General features: G+C 44.2%; 1 protein-coding gene across 5 annotated transcripts in view; it reads right to left on the reverse strand.

Moving 5' to 3' along the window:
• The window catches only part of Arhgap28 (Rho GTPase activating protein 28), a 162,213-nt gene that overhangs the window by 44,559 nt on the left and 95,926 nt on the right, over positions 1–21,728 (reverse strand). For all 5 annotated transcript variants that reach the window (XM_027397794.2, XM_027397793.2, XM_027397795.2 and 2 more), the window contains 2 exons: positions 16,400–16,632; positions 9,323–9,540 (listed from right to left, as the gene is read on the reverse strand). In XM_027397794.2, the coding sequence (XP_027253595.1) occupies positions 9,323–9,540; positions 16,400–16,632 (451 nt within the window). The remainder of the gene's footprint in view (positions 1–9,322; positions 9,541–16,399; positions 16,633–21,728) is intronic.

The following is a 21,728-nucleotide window of genomic DNA, read 5'->3' on the forward strand; positions in this document are numbered from 1 at the left end:
GGGAAATCCTGTCTCTAAATCAAAATAACAGAACCAGAATGGCACTGGAATCATCACAGTGGTCCACCAACACGCAGAAACATACAGAAATCCTTAGAAAACTAGTTGGTAATGTTACAGGCATCCTGAGCCTAAGAAAACCACAACACAGCGTTGCTTTCAGGCAAAAGAGAAACCCAAAAAACTCAAACAAGTAAACAACCCCAGAATGAAGAAGAGAAGAGGCAAAAGGGCGACCCACAGGACAACTGACTGCAAAAGTATTTTCTCAGTGGAGAGCATAGCCCGATGCCAGCCTCGAGTACTTGCAGCATTCTGCAGCTATGTGTAGTCTAAGAGGCGCTGGGGTGAAGTGTGCTACCTTCTTTTGGTGGGTTTCTGGGCGTGGGGTGGGGTAGCTGTCCTGGCTGAGGACCAAAGCAAATGTCACTATCAGGTCACTCTAGAATTCTATGAAAGACATGAATGGGAGAATAAAAGCAAAATACTAGCTTTATGTGGGACGGACGGACAGAAATGAAATCACGATTCTCTTCCCTTTCAGCACAGCTGTCGCATGGCTGGCTAACTCTCTCAAAGAGTATTTGTCAGAACTTAGTCCCCACCTCAACAAGGTGCTCGGGGCCTGATGCTCTTATTCTGGGAGTGGGGTTGCTACTTGGAGAGGAGGCGCCTGTCCTCCCAGGGTTACTCTGTCTCACCTTTCATGCTCTACCACAGACGACACAGCACGAGAGTCTGCGTCAGCTGCTGGCCTAGTCCTTCAGCTTTTATAGGCCCCACCCTCCAAAGCTGTAAGAAATAAACCTGTCCTATACACATGGCCCAGGGCATTGGGCGTTCCTTTCTAACAATATAAAATGGGCTGAGATTGGGGGTGTGTGCACACATGCAAGGGGGCTACCAATGACCTTCCGCTTTTATGCTGTGCACAAACCTTTCTGTCCTACCCAGGACCCAGAGTCAGCCCTGGACCTAGGAAAAGCCTAGGGAAAACATCTATGTAACAGAGAAACACAGCAGCCACTCTGTTAACAAATTTACCAAGGATCAGCCATAATGGAGAAAAATCAAAGAAAATATGGTTATCAGTTCTGACAAAGACAAACTGAGAGCAGAAAGCTGATAAGGATGTAGTAATTTCAGAGAGATCCCGAGGCCACTGTAACCTCACATTTGGAGCCATCACCACAAATGAATAAACAGAAGTCAGTAAGGGTGAACAACAGAATGCTAGTGTCCTCCCTGGGCTGGCACACCCATTTCACAGACAGCCCATTCAATGCATGGCAGCTATCCCCCAGCTACTGAGAAAAGCTAAAGTGCTTGGGAAAAGCAAAGAGGACTTGGGTGTCCTGGCTGGGTGTGGGCTATGTAAGGTTCCCCACACTGAGGAAGTAAAACAGAACTTACCAATGCCTCCTACCAACCTGCCAGACTTACAGCAGGGAGGGGCTGTCACTTTCGTGAGAAATATAATTAAATTGGAAAAAAATCAGGGACAATTCTGCAGAACAGTACTGTTTGAGCTGAGGATAATAACCCTGCAGACCTCAGGTGACAAAGGAAAAGTAGCCAGAACTGAGCTGGAAACAGCAAACCACAAAGCAGAACCCTCAGTGGAACCGAGAGCCAGCCACAAGTTAGTACCAGCTCTTATCAAACAGAGGCTCGACAACAGTAAGTCCTACAGAATTACCTGTCAGCATCACTGTCTTCAGAGGACCGAGGGGGAGTGTCTAAGAGAAAAGAACTGTCTGCCTGTAGCAGGAAGGGGTGTGCAGCCGAAAACATGGATGTGCTTTGCAGTACCACAAAGTTGGTCGGGGCAAGTTTTCTGAGCCATGAACAGGTAACAACCATGTCCTCCCTTAGATTCTACCTCAGGGCCAGCGTGAACACAACTTAAGACTCATGCCAGATGGCAGAGATCATAAAATAAAGCTTCCTGGTGGCTACAAACTCACATTCGCCTTCCTTGAAATTGTACTAAAATTGATCAGACGCTAAGTGCTGGAGTGTGTGGGTCATGTATGAAACCCTGGCTTTGGGGAGTAAACTCAGTGCTGGAGTATATGGAACATGTGTGAGACCCTGGCTTCAACCCAGCAGATAATGTAAGTGTACCTAAGGTGGACACTCAGGAACCCTAGTCCTTCCTGCACAGGGTAACAAATTCTGGCTCCACTGTGGCATGCATGAGGAAAAAAGAGTACCTCCCTCATGATATTTACACTCAGAAAACAAGAGGAATGCCATAGGTCTAATAATGAAAATTAAATTACTATTATATGATATGTGAAAGGCTACAAAAGATTTGCTGTGAAGAGCTTAGCCAAGAAAATCTAGCCAGGTCCTGACCCCTGCCAATTCCACCCGAGCATGCGCTCGTGTACACACACACACACACACACACACACACACACACACACACACACACACACGCTTGCACTTGGAGCCACAGCAGTGACCATTTCTGCTGTCAAAGCACAGGTGGCGTGTGTGAGCACATTCCAATTTAACTATTAGATTACTTATCCCTTAGTTTGAATCTCCTCCCCCCCCTTGTTTCAAAGTAAATGAGTGTCCTTTCCCTAGTCTACCCAATGGCTTTAAAAGAAATAACTTCTTCAAACTTCCTGCCATTCAATTCCCTTTACCTTACCAATGAACCACCCCTCCCGCCCCACCTCCTCCAGGGATAATTGACATCATGTTGTCATCCAGTCTTGCATCCCAAACGTTTTACACAAATGAATTGTTATAGAAGACTCATTTGGATACTATGAAAAATTCAAGTGCCTTTTAGCACGGGGATGAGCTCTCTGTTCAATCGTGGTTATGAGTTTTATCTATATATCCACATAGATTAAGGGAGATGGCTATGGCTATGACTGCATATACACTCATAATTGCATTCAGCCTTCTGCCCATCAATACTAAGATCAGAATAAATTCCAGCAATGAAGTGTCCAACTGAAAACAAGAAAACAGCATTTCAGGTTCCTTTGAAGCTAAGGATGATGCACTTCTAAGCCATGAGGTAACTGGAATTCTCCCAGGAAAGATTTCCAGGAAAGTGAGCCTAGAATAATAGGGCTACTGATGCAATTTCAGCAGCTGCCAGAACATGGATATGGTGCCTACGGTGGCCCAGCTGAGTCCTCAGAAAATTGATGAGGGCTGTGTGGGGATGACAACACAGAAACGCAAAAGGAAGCTGGGTTCCTGGCAAGAAAAAGGACCGTCTACCTCAGTTCCGCCTTAAAAGAGAAAAACCCCTATTAGCATAAGTGGCCATTTCCTGTCCTTCTGCTGTGTGCAGTCAAATGTCTCCATGAATTATATATAACACAATGCACAAAAGCACACTGCATGACTGTATCTGCACAGTCAATTATCAGCTAGGTACACCTTGAGCTACATACTTACCAAAGATGAAATTGGGCATGAATTAGACTGATTGTTTCCCCAATTAAATGTGTTGTGAAAAGAATATTTACTCATGTCTTCTAGACCCTGGAACAATGCCTTTGGGTACAGACCATGTGTTAAGCACCCCGACATTGGCTTAGCATTTCTGACTTAGCATACCATGGCTGACACAAGATCCAAGCACTCTACTCCCTCAGCAGGCACCATTGGAAAACTAATTTACTGACTCTCTGGTGAAATCATAAAATGTATTTGGGCCCCCAAAATAGTCATTTCTCAGCCTGACTGACCATATTTTCTCTTTCCAGCAAAGATTACATATTTCTTTGAAAACTGGAGAAAAAAACCACATTAATTTTTAAAGGAACTAGTTAATCTGTGCAAGAAAATTTGATCAGGAGAACAAAACACACAGACTACTCTCTCCCTCACTTACCAGTCAAACTAAAAGGCAGAAGATAGAACATAGTTTAAAAGGCTTAGCTCTGGGAGGCAGCCAACATTTCGCCAGCAGAAAAGAAGTTATAGGAAGATTAAAACTCAAAAATGGTTTGGTAAGGCCTCAGCCTGCAAAAAGTACAAGTGACAAACAAGCAGGAGTTAAATGCTTAGTTCCCAAACCACAAAAATGGTTCAATAATGTAGAAAAATCCCCAGCCTTGGAAAAGGTACAAGTGACAAATTAGCAGGAGTTAAATGCTTAGTCCCCAAGCTTCCACATTCAGAAAGAAAGAAAAGAGTTTGCAATGCAACCCATCTCAAAAAGAGTGATGAAAAACTGAAAAAAGAACGTTTTTCTTGGTAAGAGGGCCAGGAAAGTCTTTCCTTGATTGAATGCTGAAGGGCAGTAAACTCTGGGTGCCACAGTGACCTTTGCTAGCAGTGTGGTGGCTGTTCTGATGAGGAAGCAGTGATCATGGATGGCAGGGCAGCTCAGCTGTACCTTAGCCGGGGATTTTTGGAAGATAAGGACAAGAGTAAGAAAGGGGAAGTTTGCTTTGCCTGTAAAGGACATAAAAATCCTGTCACTCAATCATTGTCACATGTCTTAAAGCAAAATGTGACAGGTGACACACTTGTCCATCCACAGACCCTAAATCGTTTCCATAGCAGAGTTTTGGTGTGGAAGCAGCTCCACACAACTACATAAGAAACACCCAGTCACTAAAGTACTAATCTAGTCTTCCATGAAGAAATACACACCAACAGCCAGGGATGAAAATCAATTTAACAATAACAATGGGAAGAGGACAACAATGGCTCTAAAAATAAGCACATCACCCGGAAGGAAATCACTCATAGAAAGGAGCAGGCGTTGGGAGGTTCAGCTTGAGCTACTGTGTTCAGAGTGCTAGCTGCTTATTGCAGCCAAGATGCAAGAATAGAGGCAGCTGGGCACACAGAGCGGGGTGGGGGGGTTGAGCCCTGGGTTTAATCCCTGTACACAACACCAACAACACCAAAGAACAGATTACTATAATGAAAGAGAAACCAAAGGAAGGGAGAATGGGCATAAACTAGTAAGTATTAAATTCTGAAAATTAAATTCCCAATTACAAACTCAACCATGGCCAAAGTACTGACATTCACAAGTTGAGGTTTGAGGGATTTTAAGAATGTAAAATAAACACATACAAAACAAAAACAAAAAAAACCCTGGAAAACAAAAGAGAAGAATCAAGAGACACAGAGATCAGTGCAAGCCTGAGGACCATTTAACAGAGGCTCAGGAGACCATGCATGGCCACTGAAAGGAATTCAGAATTGTTTAAATATGTGTTAATGCTCAAAGTTCTCATTTAAGTACAGGCACGGTGAATTTCACAAAAGGGTCATCTAGCTGGCATAGTTTCAAATCCCAAGAGTAAAAACAAAAATCAAAACACTTCTACTTTTGGCCAATAAAGGATCAGGACTGCCCTACTGTAGGCATGACACCTCCCCAGTGACTACTCAGGACACATGACCGAAGATTCCTTTGCAATTCTGAGGGAAGGGGAACTTAAGCTTGGAATTCTATGTGTAAAACTTTAGGAAAACCCAGATAATTTGAGCATTATTTTTCAAACGATTGAATTCATATCATCACTTGCTAAGTACACTGGTTAAATCATACATTTAAGATCCATAGAGAATCTTCTTCTGAAACTGAGACACTTAGGGACAGGAAGATGGCTTAGCAGGTGAAGGTGCCAGATGACTTGAATTCACTCCCCAGGACCTACATGGTAGCAGAAAGTCAGGGACGTTGTCCTGTGACTTCTACAAGTACAGCACAGACACACACATGCGTACATGCTTGTACAGGCACACGCGCGCGCGCGTGTGCACACACACACACACACACACACACACACAGAGATATAATTAAAAACAAACTTACTAAGAAAGTGAAATGGAAAATATTAGGCAAATATTCACTCAATGCTGACAAATGACACCAAAGAAAGATAATGATGAGAGAAAAGACCGGAAGAAGGGGGTGCAGGCTCAGTGGCAGCAGAGGGAGGCAGAAAAGGAGGCAGGGAGGAGGCCAGAGCAAATCAGGACAGACATGGAGCAAGAGGGGGGAAGAGAACCGGTGTCTATGTTGTTAAGTGAAAGCAGGAAGTTTAAAAAGTTCCAGTGCATTCCTTACAAGGTATCAAGTCTCTTCATTCACAAAAGACACTGGAGTCGTTTTGGGAAAAGAACAGACCTTACACAACTGAAAGACGAGGTGTTTTTGTTTGTCTGTTTGTTTGTTTGTTTCTAAAGGCTAGGTTTACGTGGTTTTTACTTGTCTGACGAGGACCATCCTGGACTTTTTAAGCTGCACACTCAATACTAGGATTCTCGGCTCCTTCTTTTGCCTGCAGCTACCCACTTCTTACCTTAGCCCCTATTCCCACTCCACTCTGAAACTGGGCTGTAACTGAGGATATAAGTAAGGCAAAGGCAGACAGGACGAAGGGCTTTGACATCACTCTCTCTTAACCTTCTGTGTGCCGAAGTGTGCTGAGCTAGAGCCACTGGCTGCCTGGAAGCAGCAGTTCGTGGCTGGTTTCACCCCAGAAAAACTTCACTTTTTACACTTAGACACCCAAGGTGCAAGTGTTCACTTTATCTGTCCCTTCAGAGAGGGCAGACTCAAAGAAGGGGCTGGCAACAAAGGAGCCTATATCTCACTATTTTGTATTGTTACTAGAAATTCAAAAGTTGTCTGTTGTTGTTGATGGTTTGGTTTGGTTTGGTTTTTCAAAACAGGGTTTCTCTGTGTAGTCCTGGCTATCCTGGAATTTACTCTGTAGACCAGGCTGCCCTCAAACTCACAAGAGATCCACGTGCCTCTGCCTCCTTAGTGCTGGGATTAAAGGTGTGCACCACCACAGCCCAGCTTAGAAATTCAAAGTTTTAAGCATGTTAGTTACTTCCGTCTCTATGACCAAAACCACAACAGAAACAGTTTGAAGAAGAAACCCTGATTTGTCATCATGGCTTCGGTCCCCCACGGATTGAAAGGCATTGTGGGATAGCTGAGCTACGGTGGTAGGAACACACAGCCGACTGCTGCCGGTTCAGCTCTTGGCAAACCAGGAAGGGGTAGGTATACTCTCCAAAGGCCTGCTCCTAGCGGCTGACTTCTATCAGCCAGGCCCCACTTCCCTAAAGGTCCCTCAGACTCTCAACAGCCTACCACCAGGTGGAGAACAGGTACCCTGACAGGATCCAATGGAAGGCACTCAGACACAGGAATCAGGACAAGCCTACAGACTTTTTGTACCTCACAGCTTGCTGGAGTAGAGCCCAAACCTTTGCCTGAAGTAGCTGGAATTAAATTTGGCAAAGAAAGCAGGTGGGCAAAGTTTTCAAGGCCACTGTAAGATGATCCTGGAAACAATAGGAAGGCAACCCAGGATACTGAATCTATCAGGACAAACTTTTCATTGACAGACCATCTTTGCCAGGGCATGCACAGCTGAGCTCCTGGCTTCAAGGTGCAGAAGCCATCTTTACTCAATTATGGCTAGAGGAAAAAAAAATAACCCTTCCATCCAGAAAGACATGGATGTCAACTAAGTTGAACATTCAAATGCCACAGAACTCACAATGCGCAGCAAGTCATGGCATAACAGACAACACAACACTCTGCTGTTCAACACGCAAGCTACAAGTCCTATGTGACTGGTTAGATTTAAGTCAACTAAGATTATACAAAATATCAAATTCAGTTAAACTGCTTGTTGCAAATGTGATGAGGCTGTCATATTACGCAGAATAGAAACAGAACATTGCTATCACTCTAGAAAGTTCTGAAAGCCTGTGTTATTCCAGGATATTATTATCACAGATGCATATGTTAACTAGGTATAAGCAAGTTTCCTGACAACTACCCTTTATGATGACTATATCTAAGAAAAAAAATACAAATAACCTGAAAAGACGAAAATTGGAGTCTTTATCCGTGATTACTGTCTGCGTTGGTTTGAATAAGAATGACTCCTATAGGCTCATATATTTGAGTGCTTAGTCACCAGGGAGAGGCACTATTTGAGAAGGATTAGAAGGTGTGGCTTTGTTGGAGTAGGTGTTGCCTTGTTGGAGGAAGTGTGTAGCTAGGGGTGGGCTCTGAGGTTTCAAACCCCACACTAGCCCAGCATATCTCCCCACCCTTGGCCTACAGATCAGGATGTAGCTCTCATGTACTGCTCCAGGGCCATTCATGTGCCAGGCTCCCTGCCCTGATGATAATGGACTGAACCTCTGAAACTGAAAGCCCCAATCAAATGCTTCCTTTTATAAGAATTGCTTTGGTCATGGGTGTCTCTTCACAGCAATAGAAACCCTAACTAAGACACTACCTAACACACTGATGCCTTAAATTACTGCGTGATAGAAGCTGCAATGGAACAGATGTAAAACCTAAGTCAGATTGATTGGCTGACTTGCCCTCAGGCAGAATATCAAAGTCCCTTGCTGTAGCACATACCAAATCTATTTTATTGGACATGCTCATCAACCCAAAGTCCCATGAGTCCTCTCTGGATAGCATTAGGGAAGGGATCGTGCACGTAGAATTCATTCAACAAACATCTATTGTACCAGGACACACTGTCATGAAACTTTGAAATGGTTCAGTAAAAGAAAGACGAAGTACACTGAAAGAATTATCTGTCAGTCAAGCTGACGTAGAAATGGTGTGTGTGTGTGTGTGTGTGTGTGTGAGAGAGAGAGAGAGAGAGAGAGAGAGAGAGAGAGAGAGAGGGAGAGACAAAGAGACAGAGAGAGAGAGACAGAGAGAGAGACAGAGAGAGACAGAGAGACAGAGAGACAGAGAGAGACAGAGAGAGACTAATGGGGCCAGGAGCAACACTGTGGCCACAGAACTGCTTTGGGACAAGGTGGAACCTCAATCAGCCATTTCTGATAAGAACCATGATATTAACTCTGTTTTTAACCATTCACTTAATTGGTTTATCATGTTTTCTAGTTTCATCATACTAAAAATTCTGAACCTAAAGGCTACTCTATTCATTTCCCCACCATTTCAAATAAATCACTTGGACTTGCTTAGAAGGCCCCCGGGTATTTCCCTGGGGCCCCTGTGCCTTGCACAGAATTTCCATTCAAGCCTTAGCTTCGGGTAAGGCCCTGACACTCCTGACTTTACAAACTATCAAAGAGCTTGCAGAGCGACTTCAACACAGAAGGGAGTAAACGTGGGGAACAGGGGAAAGCAGCCATGGAGACGATGACTGATTACTCAAGCTCTACTCTGTGCTCTTGGCTCTAGCTCCCTCTGAGAGGTAGGATGGACCAGCCACGCCTGAGATGTTTCCCCATCTCTGCCACACCCTCCCACCCTAGGAACAAAGCAAACTCCTTTGGAACCACGATTTCTACATACAGGAGATTCGCTGACTCCGAAGATGTCTCTGACATCCCTGACGGGCTGCTTGTTCTTCTTCCTCAGTGTCTGGGTATACGTGTTGTATCTCTTTTTCACAGCGGCTGCTTGGGTCCGAGTTAGTGTCGACAGGAGTGCTTTGCCGTCTTCTTCTTCATTTCCGGAGATGAGAGTTGACAACCCCACATCTTGTAACCACTCTGCTTCAAGCTCTCCTTCTGGAAAGAGCACGAGCAAGGGGAGGTTAGGATGGTTTCTAGAGGACCTGTGATGCAAGCAGCTCATCTTTGGGTATACCAGACACTCGGAAGCATCGGTAAAACACATAGTTATCTTTTTGTTGTTGCTCTGAGACAAGGTCTTGAACTCATGATCTTTCTACCTCTTCCTCCAAAATGCTGGAGTTGCAGCAGGTGCCACACCAACCAGATACAGTTGTATTTTCTTCTGCAATAATTATGAAAGAAGAAATGGAAAGTTTGTACTATTTATTTATTTATTTATTTATTTCTGTGTAGCTTTGGAGCCTATGCTGGCACTTGCTCTGCAGACCAGGCTGGCCTTGCCTCTGCCTCCCAAGTACACCACAACACAACACCTGGCTATAGTCTTTTTCAACATTAGTAAAATCATATAATGCTGCCTAGTAGAGCAAGGTTATGTGGCAACCATGAAAGGCACTTTTCCTTGTTAGAAGGTTGAAGATAAGCCATGGACAGGACTGACTTCCAATTAAAAAAGAAAGTTAAAATATGATCATTTTGACTAAAATCATAACAGGAAAAAGCATGGTATAGCAGTCACTCAAATGCAGCCTCAAATCCACCACTCAGCAGCTGACCGACATCAGAAGATGCCTCCAGTACCCAGTTTCCCCTCAGCAAATGGGCACCAGGCACCCCCTTCCATTACGAGGCTCCAGCACCCATTCTGAACACAGAGTCAACGTTCTCTCAGAAGTGCGGCTCGGCCACCACCGGCAGAGTTTCAGCTTTCTCTGTCTTCTCACTGCCTCAATGCCGTTCTTACAACATCTTCCCTTGACAGTGTCCTGCAGAATGGCTGGATGCAACCTACCAGACTGTCCTCACTGTACAGACACTGCTGCTGGGCCCTGCTGGCCACCTCTGTCATAACCTCTCTCCACAAAGTGGAAACTCGCTTGCTCTAAACCTATTCATTTGAATGCTGGACCCCAGTTAGGGCTTTGAACCATAGGTATCATAATCCCGCTCTTTCTAGATTCCTATCTAATGGTTGAGTATAAGGGTCCCAGATGTCTTCTCCTCTTCCCTTTGACCCTGGAAGATATTCTAACTCTTTCTCCCTGGGATCTATTAGTAAGGAACTATTCCTGTTAACCCATGTGTCTGTAGTATTGCTGCCTCCTTGCAACCCCAGACCAACAAACTGGACATAAGTCAATCCAGAGCATAAGGAATTCACTAAGAGAAACAAGTATTTGCGTTATTTGCTGTGGATCCTTAGCCAGCTGCCAAGATGAAGAAATACCCTGTAGGCCAATGACATCCACACCCACCACCCTGGAGCTCCATCAGGGCAGGGCTACAGTGTACAACCACCATCCCAAGGGAGAACACAGTGCCCAGTTAGAGGCACACACCACGATAGGTACAGCAGTAAAATTAGTATGCAGCCATCAGGATACTTTTCTGAGAAACTATTTATGAATTTGGCAAAGAACCTGGCATAAAATATTTAATAACCGTTCATTCCCATTACACTATAAATATGAGATAAATCTATTTTTTTCAGAAGGCAATTCAAAACCTAAGGTTCATCTGTAAGCATCAGTTACCATTGTAAAAACAAAATGGAGGAAAGTCAAACGGATTCAGAGTACATATCCTGTGTAGAAAATCGGCTGTTTACACTTCCCTCAGAACTCTGCTAAACAGGCCTATCACCAACAGGGGCTGTTTGATGAGTAGATTAGACTGACGTGTAAACACATTTCAAAGCTGCAGCCTAAGAGCCCTGAACTCTGCTTACACAGTTGCATCATCTGTATACAGACAGACAAGCGGAATGTGAGTTCAGAGTCCCATTTCCTAACTCGGCAAAGACTTTATTTACTACTGTACTTTTCTTACTTGGTTGCTCAGTAAACTGTCCCTTTAATAGAAATGAAAGGTGAGTCAGTACCAGCAGTGATCTGAAATGGCAATATTTGGACTAGAGTGAGGTCAAACCCGGAATGACTTGGAAGGGATTCTTTTACATAAGCCTCGGGTAAGGCTATCATGTCTCACGGTGAAGTCAGAAATATAAACAAACAACGTTTTAAAGATTGGATTGTGTTTCATTATGTGAGACAATGAAAGAAGAATAGCGGAAACGGACAACGGAGCCAACAAAAATCATGGGAACTAATGGTTTAAAACCTCAGACATTTCCCAAGGGCAAAACATAGCTAGAAGGTTTTCCTCGGTGAGAAATATCCCCAGCAGACACCGGTGTGATTCCTTTGCTGACTTATGAAGAATGAAGTCTCGTGGTCTCTCTTCCAGCTGTCACAGGTACATCTTCAACCCAGAATACCCCATTGATTTTAGCCCAGGTATCCAATCGCCCACTCAATATTAAATTTGACTCTATCAATCATGTTATAGTCAACATGTTCAAGCCTGAGTTCATGACCTTCAACCCCTGCCCTGGTCCTCTGTCACTCTTCCACATTTCAAAACAAAAAGCCCACCACCAACCAATGAGGCAAAGGAGTGGCCCCAGAGGAAGCAACCCCAGCACACTGCCAAGGCTCTTTATACTATTTCCTCACACTTCTCAAGATGCTCCAGCCCCCTTCCTTCACGCCACTCTGTATAGTTGGTGTAGGGTCATACTCTGCATTCCAGGTTAACCTTGAACTTGCCATCCTCCCGCCTCTGCCTTTTGAGTTCTGCATGACAGGAATGCACTACTGATACCCCAACTTCCTTTGCCGCCCTTTGTCCGATCTACCACAGCCTTTGTCAAGATGTCTCCATCTCCTGACTTCCACCAGCTCTTCCTAGACTATCCAGGCCCCTCCAAACCACGTTCCAGTGTCACTAAATGTGTCCTTGTAAATGTAACTATAAGCATTTACCCCCCCCCCCCTTTACTGTGTTATGCAACATGTATTTACACAACTTCTCACTCCTCACCTGTTCCCTAGGTTACTGTGGGGTCCTCTGGAGCTCTGTGTCACACACATCTGGACAGGCCAGTCGTCATTGGCTCTGTCATTACTGGCCAGCTTTCAGACCCCAGCTTCTCTCTCAATGAAGTCTTTCTCCTGAACCCAGGAGACAGGTAATGCCTTCCTGCTATCAGCCTCAATTCTGTTTCCTTTTCCTGCAAGTAATTTCCCCTCTAGTAGGTCTTGAGCTCATTTCATTAACCGCCTCAAGCCCTTTCTTCCTGTTAGATCAAGTTCATGAAAAAAGGAACGCTTCCGGCTTCTACTTGCAACTCCAACACCTTGTGGAGCGCCTAGCTGAGGGAAGGTGCACACATGTGCTGAATTAATTAGCTGATTAATTAAGTTTCAAATGAAAAATATAATTATGGATACTATTCTGGAGAGTCATAAAATTGATGAATATCAATCACTAACTTTTAAAACAAGCTACCTGTCTTGTGCAGCATTTCACACCTCCAGTCTGTATTGGAGACACACATTAAAACAGGAATCCAGCCTCTCATAGAGTCAGTGTAATTTTTATCAAAACAGCACTTGAAATAAAACACATGAAATAATTATATATAGATACCAGAGAAGAACCGAACAAGGGCAGGAACTGGAGAGGTAAAAACCCCAAATTTCTATTTAGATAATGTCCTAGTATGATTTGAATTTATTGCTTTTCGGCTAAGGTCATTGTTCAAGCCCTGCTATACAAGGTGGCTGCAGACACACTAGAAAATGAATTGAGGAAGTTGAAGGGATATGAGTTCAAGATTAAAAACAACAGTCATATTTCCACATACCTGAATCAACGTGGGGGGAGAGACCCAATTAAACACCCCCACTAAGAAGATGAACAGAAGCTGGAGAAATAGCTCAGTGGTTAGGAGCACTTGCTGCTTCCCCAGAGGACCTGCGTCAGGTCCCCAGCACCTATATTGTAGTTCATTGTCTCCTGCAACAGCAGTTCCATGGGATTCCACCACCTTTCGGCCTGACAGGCACCAGCCACACATGTAGTTCACACACATAGTTGGAAGTAAGTAAGCACTTACTCACACAAAGTAAAAATAAATCTCTTTCAAAAACAATATGACCAGTTAAGTCATAGAAGCTTTTGCAATGTATGCAACACACACACACACACACACACACACACACACACACACACACACACACTTGAATTCATTAAAAATTCCTACAAGTCAGTAACAAAAGGATAGCACTTTTAAATACTTGAGAAATCTCACAAAGTGCATGAAAGGAAAACAAATATAGGGACTGCATCCTTAATCCTTAGTCATCATTAATCGTCAATGCCACATAATCAGAATATAAGACACTTCTGCATATATAGAATCACTCCTATGAAGAAAATTGACAGTATCAAACTTTACAAAGATTTGCCTTAACCTGAAGGGAAGGGTGTAAAATGGTACAATTACCTTGGAAAAATCCTGGTAGTTTCTCATAGTTAAACACAATTAATAAAAATTTGTGTATCTGAGAGAAATAAAAATGTATGTCCACAAGTGAACTCAACAAGATTTCTCAAATCATCCATGTTTAAGTGCTTAAAACTATAAACAGAGTGAACCTACGATGACACTGTCAGGCCAGGAGAACATGATCTGTTCATTTAGAGGATGACACTGTGAAGAGCTGAACCATCACCCTCAGCACCATGAGTGTGGGCTGGTTAAGAAAATGACATTTACAGATGAACTGTGGGTTGAATGTATTCATTAAAACATGTCTATCATAAAAACATTCAATTTCAATTTACTTTATCTTCAGTAAAGATAAAAATTAAAAATGAAAGAAAGGACAGCTTCTAAAGCACACACACTCGCATACATGCGTGCATGCGTGCACGAGAGCGCACACACACACACACACACACACACACACACACACACACACACGGAGTTGCAGGCTAGATGTAGCTCAGTGGCAGTGTACTTGCCCAGCCCTGGGCTCCATTCAAAGGATGGCAAAGCAAAACCCAAAACAAACCCCTGGCCAAACCAAATACAGAGAGGCCATATTGGAATAGAGTGAGTCCTTTAATTCATTACAACTGGCACCTTTGGAAAAAAAGGTCACAGGTACAAACACCTGGAGCAATCTGAGGCAGAGGTTGGCACAGCCTGCTGCCTATATAGAGCCAAGAGCACTAATATCTGCCAGCTTCCATCCCAACTTGGAAAGCAGCAGCCACGGGATTCTCCTGACAGCTTCAGAGGGCAAGACCTAGCTGGCTTTCTAGTTCTGCCGTCCAAAACTGCAAGGAGTATATTTATGTTGTTAAAAAAACACCCAATTTTGTGGTACCTTCTTGATGCATCCCTAGAAACAAATGCCAACTACCCCAAACCAAAAAGCAATGACCTACTGATACACTTAGCTGAGTCTCATAAATACTGAGTCCAGAGACATAAACCCTCTGACACACAAACATGGGAGCTGTCGCTTCCTCTGGCCCTAGACGATGTCACTGGGGGAGGTGTGACGGACAAGGATGAACAGGAAGCCTTCTGGTTGAAGGCACTCCACCCCCCCACCCCGCCATCTCTCTGACAGATAAGGTCTTATTACACAACACAGGTGGGTCTCTAGTCATCCTCCTGCCTCGGCTCCCGAGTGCTGTGATTATAGACTTGTGTGGCACAGCCTGACAAAATGAGTCTTGATCCATGTGGGGTTAGAGGAGTGCATGCCTCTGCCTTCATCAAAGGCCACTTAATTGTGCACTTAAGATATTTACATCTTGACAAGTGATTTCAAAGTGACACCTGCAAATAAATATTAACTCTAGATAGTGAGCCTGCATTTTTATAGCAGTTTAGGAGAGCAGAAAAAATATCTCTTACGGCCCTTGGGCTTGAATAAATGGTTCATGTTATGTGTAAGAGCCCTGTTCCTCATCATGTAAGGGAGTTACTTTATAAGGAGAGGATGCCAGCAAACCCTGAGGCCTCAGATAGACTTGGAGGTTACTGGGTTGCTAGGAAAAAAAAGAAAAAAAAAAGGCAGGGATATGGGACAAGAGGCATTCTCCTTCAAGTGCCTGTCTGAAGCGGTGAAAAGGCAAACAGAAGGCAACATAGGAGCATGGGAATAAGCACACATTTCCCTGCTGGAGAGCCATTTCCTAAAATGGAAGCTCTTGAACCACATGTGAGGGGCTCCTTGTTTGTGTGGCATGGGATTCTAACGGAATACTTAGAATTGACGACGCCTTGGTGTTGGCAAAGACTAAGACAAGAGAATGAAGGTTGAGAAGGATTTTCGAGCTGGTAGCTGTCTTAAGATTAACTGCTGATTGATGAAACAGTTCTGGACATTTTATACACCCACAAGTCAATCCAGGCAGGACACAGCCGGGCTGTACTTTCAGCCCAGGATCCTGAGAGCCAGGAACCATTATGCTCTTTTTGGCTTGCTTATTTGTTTTTCTCTGTTGTTTGCTTTGGGTTTTGTCTCCATCATCAACGCTTAACAAGATTTTTTTTTTTTTTTTTGTGGAATACCAAGCAGTCTAATATATTAATGCTAACAAATGTTCCAAATGTTTCCCTCTAAAATCGTTAAAGCAGACCTCACGCCTCCTCTCTTCCTCCCGGCTCTCTCTCACTCCCCTAAATGTCAAGTACACAGATGTAAATGTCAAGAGCATCCGCATGACCAGTCTGTTTGATGAAAAGGTGCCCACCCGAAGGGACCACCACCCCCAGGCAGGGAGACTTAAGGAGCTTGTCGGGATGATGCCAAGGTTTGCCCTCCCTCAGCGCTCACAGCTCTTACCCCCACCTCTACTGATTACAGACTTGGTGGGCTGACTTCTTCCCCAATTGGAAACCCACAGGGCAGGGCCAGCCCCTTACCATCCACAGGCTTGACCTCAGTGGTGGGCGTGGTGGGTGTGGTGGGTGTGGCGGGCGGCTCCTCCTTCACCCCCACACTACTCTCTTTAATACTCTCGATTTCCCGCCAGAACTCCTCCACGGATGTGCTGCTGTCGACAGAGGCTTGAGAGTTGGAGCGACTGAAAGCAGGAGGATGCAAGGACTCATTGGACAGCATCCTGTTAATTCTTCGGCAGCGGGGAATGGATTTTCTGTGGAAAGAACAGCAACTGAATGAAACCCAGGTGCCTGTTAAAGTCACCGAAGAAACAATGGAATCTAGGTTGAGTCAATGGAGAGCTGGGAGTGCTAGTGGGAGGGAATTGACAGGATGAGCTCAACCTGGGGAGGGTCATCCCCCCCCCTCGTACTTCCTAATGATTCTGTATAGCTATATGAACATAAACAAGAATTTTAAAAATACTTATTGCACATGAAATGGTTAAGTTACATCTGTCAGTAGAAATGTGTGCCACTAGAGCTTGTTTCTGAAAAGTGCCTTAGATGATGGCAAAGAGGTAAAAACTCAGCTGCCAGCATCCATTGGCATACCTATTAAGGGAAGACAAATAAGAGGTACAAAGTGCTGGCAACTATGTGGAGAGACTGGAAGCTTTGTGTACAGTCGGTGAAAACAGCAGATGGTTCACCTCTCTGGGAAACTACTACGGTCCCTCAAAAATCATTTTTAAAAGATGTGTTACCATATAACCCAGCAGCACCCCTTCTGGAACACACCCCCAAATAACTGAAAACGGGTGCTCAGTGCGGCATTTGTACACCCGTGCTCATAGCGCGTGGGCATCATAGAATGTGGCGTGGCACTTTGCAGACTGTGGAGCAGTGGCAGAGCCCTTACCTAGCACGGTGAGGCTCTGGGCTCAAGCCCGTCAGTGGGGAATACACTAGGAAGGTATTTTGAAACATGCTTCAACATGGCTAGAACATAAGACGTGTGTTAAGCGAAATGAACGCATGTGTGATTACATTTATGTGAGTACTGAGTGTTGTCACATCCACAGAGACAGAAAGCAGTTCCAGGAGACGGGGTAGGCAGTCGGGGTCTCAGTTCTGCAATACGCAAAGAGATCTCTGATGGTGATGGTTGTGTATTAGGACTGGGTTTAATGACGCTGGACGACACTTACAAAGGCTTAAGACGCTAAGCGTTACAGCTATATCTTTTAAAATTATAAGATAAACAATATATTTATAGTAATTTCATAAAATCAGCAAAGGAGATTATGACAGAGATTACAAGGTAGTGAGTGAAAGCAATGTGTGACCTGTGTTAGGACAGGGAAATGGGCAGGGAGCCAGAGCGCAGAGATGAGGGGGGTGTTCTTCTGTACACACGTTTCTCTTATTGGTGGATGCAGAAAACACAGATTTGCTAGGCAGGAAGCATAGGCAGGGCTAGGAGATGAGGAGAATTCTGGGAAAGGTAGGTAAGAGGGAGCCCACCAAAAGAGTAGCCATGTAAGGACGGGGAAGAAAGGATGCACCAGGTGTTCTCCAGAAAGAGAAGACCACGTGGAAATACATAGATTAATAGAAATGGATTAATAATTAAGACAGAGCTAGAGCCAGGTGGTGGTGGCTCACACCTTTACTCCCAGCACTTGGGAGGCAGAGGCAGGTGGATCTCTGTGAGTTCATGACCAGCCTGGTCTACAAGAGCTAGTTCCAGGACAGCCTCCAAAGCTATACAGAGAAACCCTGTCTCAAAAAGAAGGAGGAGGAGGAGGAGGAGGAGGAGGAGGAGGAGGAGGAGGAGGAAGAAGCCCTAGCTATAGGCTAACAGTTTAATAATTAATATAGCATCTGTGTGTTTATTTGGAGCTGAAGTGGCTGTGGGACCTGGCAGGACAAGAAACCTTGCAGCTACACAGAGACCTTTGGCAAACGTAGAGGGAAGCACGTCTCCACTAAGTGTGTGACCATGGCTGAGCAGGGGAGTGTGGCTCCTCCCACGGTCACTCACTGCCAGGCAGCACACCCAGCAATGTTAGAGAGCAGCAGCTGAAGACTAACCCTGTGTGGCTTCATGGAGCTGGCTTCACGTATAAAACATCCAGGACATAAAAAAACAGTCGAAGGAAGCTTGCTTTAAAAAAAGACACAGTGAGCTACAGAGATGTCAAAATATGGTCACCAATAACACAAAATAAACCTTTGACTTTTACAGGATGTAACTGACAAACACTACATGTCCTGAGGGTAGACTCTTTATCCGGGCTCCCCAACAATGAAGCCTGAATTTCTGTCTTTAATCAGTAAAATCCTGTTTTTATTTGCTATAGTTTGGATCTTGAACCATTCCTGAAATTCCTTGTGTTAATTAATGGTCTGCACCTCGGCTGGGATGCTAACGAGAGGTTACAGTACCTTTAAAATATGAGGTCTAGTCAGGCTTGTCACTGGGAGCAAACCCTTGGAAGAGAGATTGTTAACCTCTCACTCTTTGCTTCCTGGTCATCATGTGTGAACAGATCTCTCTCTCTCTCTCTCTCTCTCTCTCTCTCTCTCTCTCTCTCTCTCTCTCTCACCACACATGCATATAAACACATACACATACACACACCACACACCACACACACACACACACACACACACACACACACACCACACAAAAATACACGCATATAAACATATTTACATACATACATACACACACATACACGTATCACACAACACACACACAAAACACACACATACACACACCACACAAAACACATGCATATAAACACACACACACACACACACACACACACACCACACAAAAAACACACAAATGCACACACACACACGACACCACAGGACACCACACACAGATAAACACACACATGCACACACCATATCACATACAAAAACACACACATATAAACATATATACACAGCTGGGCAGGTGGCGTACACCTTTACTCCCAGCACTTGGGAGGCAGAGGCAGGTGGATCTCTGAGTTCCAGACCAGCCTGGTCTACAAGAGCGAGTTCCAGGACAGGCTCCAAAGCTACAGAGAAACCCTGTCTCGAAACGAGACCCCCCCCAAAAAAAATACACATACACACACATGTACACACACCACACACCACACAAAAACACACACATAGGAATACACCACACACACACACACACACACACACACACACACACACCACTGGAAAGGGTTAACAGAAAAGGCACACTAGTATCCAACTCTGGGCTGTAAGGCTCCCAAGACAGCTACATTTGATAAGCAGGGAGCAGTGGACTGTCATCAAACTTAGCCATGGCCTGCAGCATCGGGAAAGGTCACTGATAGGCTGGCACGAGAACACCCAAGAGAAGCAAGGAGACTGCTCTACTAGCAGGATGGAAACCTTCCATCTGTAAGAAGATTCTGTGCCTGTGTCGCTGACCCTTTCCTGAGGCCTGATTATAAACAGTTTAGTTCTGACATTAACTGGCAGCAGAAAATTTACGTTTTAAAACTCAAAGCATTTTAGAAAAAATTAAATACCTCTAAAAAATGTGTTGTGCAATAAAAAAGAATTCTAGGCAGCCTTGTTTGATAAACTGTTGATAAATTATTCTGTGAATTCCTTACGCTTGGGTGAGGCAGCTGAGATTCACATGTGACCAACAGGCTACAGTGCTCCCCTTAAGGATTTGGTGGTTGTGTTTTCCTTTTGTAACAAGGCTAATTCTGAACAGGGCTAACAAATTGACACCAAGGTATTGGTAAATCAACTTGGGTTTCTTGTAATGCTGAAACTGTCACCATTACTCGAAATCCACTGTCCTCCAAGTATCCTATTCAGATAAAATCATATGACTCTCCAGAAAAATGCCCAATTATGGGTTCTATAGTGTAATTTTTTTAAAAAACTAAACACGCATTCATAGGAGGGGTGGCCTGATGGAAGATCAACACAGCAAGTATAGGTCCTGGGTTAAATCCCTAGCATCAGACCGTGTGTGTGTGTGTGTGTGTGTGTGTGTGTGTGTGTGTGTGTGTGATATAAAAATTAGTTGTATAGTTTTAACATAGACTAAGTTTTAAGAATTATAGTCTAAAGAAAATGGAGGCTCTTTCTCCATCTGAATTATAGGAATATCACGGTATATAACAATTCTTTAATTCTTCAATTTTTATTATTATTTATATGTGTAGGTATTTTGCTTAACATGCGTGGTGCCTGCAGAGTCCAGAGGTGGAAACTGTATCTAGGATGGAGTTTACAGATGTATGGTTACACCTACAGTGTAGGTGCTGAGAAGAGCACTGTGCAGGAGCAGCCAGTGCTCTTAACTACCTGGGCCATCTCTTCAGCCCCATAACAGTTCTTCTTTCCCTTACTCAAAAAAATAAGGCAGAGACTTTTTTATGCCATGCCAATGACTGCAGGCAGAAGAAAACTTCACCTGGGAATCTAAGCAAATGTGCAAATGTACTCAACAACTGAAAAAGTTTGAAATCACATACGGGGAAATAATGAGAAAGCCACAATGGAAGATATGCTTGGGGCTAAAAACCATCAGCTTGGCTATAGTAGAGTTCCCTGCCCATGCAAAAGACACATCAACGGAATCTCAAGGAGACCTTCAAGAAACTCTGCGAACAGCAGGAACAACAGGTGTGTGACACTGGCCTCCAACAGCTGACGAAGATCGTCATCCAAAGAATCTGTTAGCTGTAGTGAGAGGCTATTATTTTTGGCAAAGAAGCCAGACAGCACTTTGGGGACAGGCAGCCTTGGGAGACCTTTTGCATTTGTGGAATGGGCTTCAGATAACTCATCTTCATCCTGCTACAGATCACAACTTCCCCTCTTGACACATGGTGTAACAATGGTCCCCAGGCCCATTCAACAACTGGGTGAGGTGTGGTCTACAGCTTCATACCTCACCATATTAGGGCAGATTATGCTTAGGTTTCATCAGATGTTTGTATGGTTTATTTATTTATTTATTTTTCCCTTTTAAACCGAAACAATGCCAGGAAAATCTTACATGAAAAACAGAATGTCACACAGCAACTTTAGCTAGGAAAACACTACTAGGCTTGAAATACACCTTACGGGTATGTGAACAGCTATATGTTCAAAATGAAATCAGAACAGGAAAGGTTTTACTCCTCTATGCCTTCATCCGCTGTCTTTATTCCCATCTGTCTCATTTGCTGGCAGTCACGATAGCCATATGATGCCCTACTATCCGCTCCCCTCTGTGGTCAGCTGCTACACATGCCAAGCTTCCCACGTCCATCCGTCCGTCCGTCTCTCGGCAAGGACAGTGGGGTCACAGATGCACACCACTGCACTG

Source organism: Cricetulus griseus, chromosome 2 (assembly GCF_003668045.3).
Source record: "Cricetulus griseus strain 17A/GY chromosome 2, alternate assembly CriGri-PICRH-1.0, whole genome shotgun sequence".
Taxonomy (NCBI): domain Eukaryota; kingdom Metazoa; phylum Chordata; class Mammalia; order Rodentia; family Cricetidae; genus Cricetulus; species Cricetulus griseus.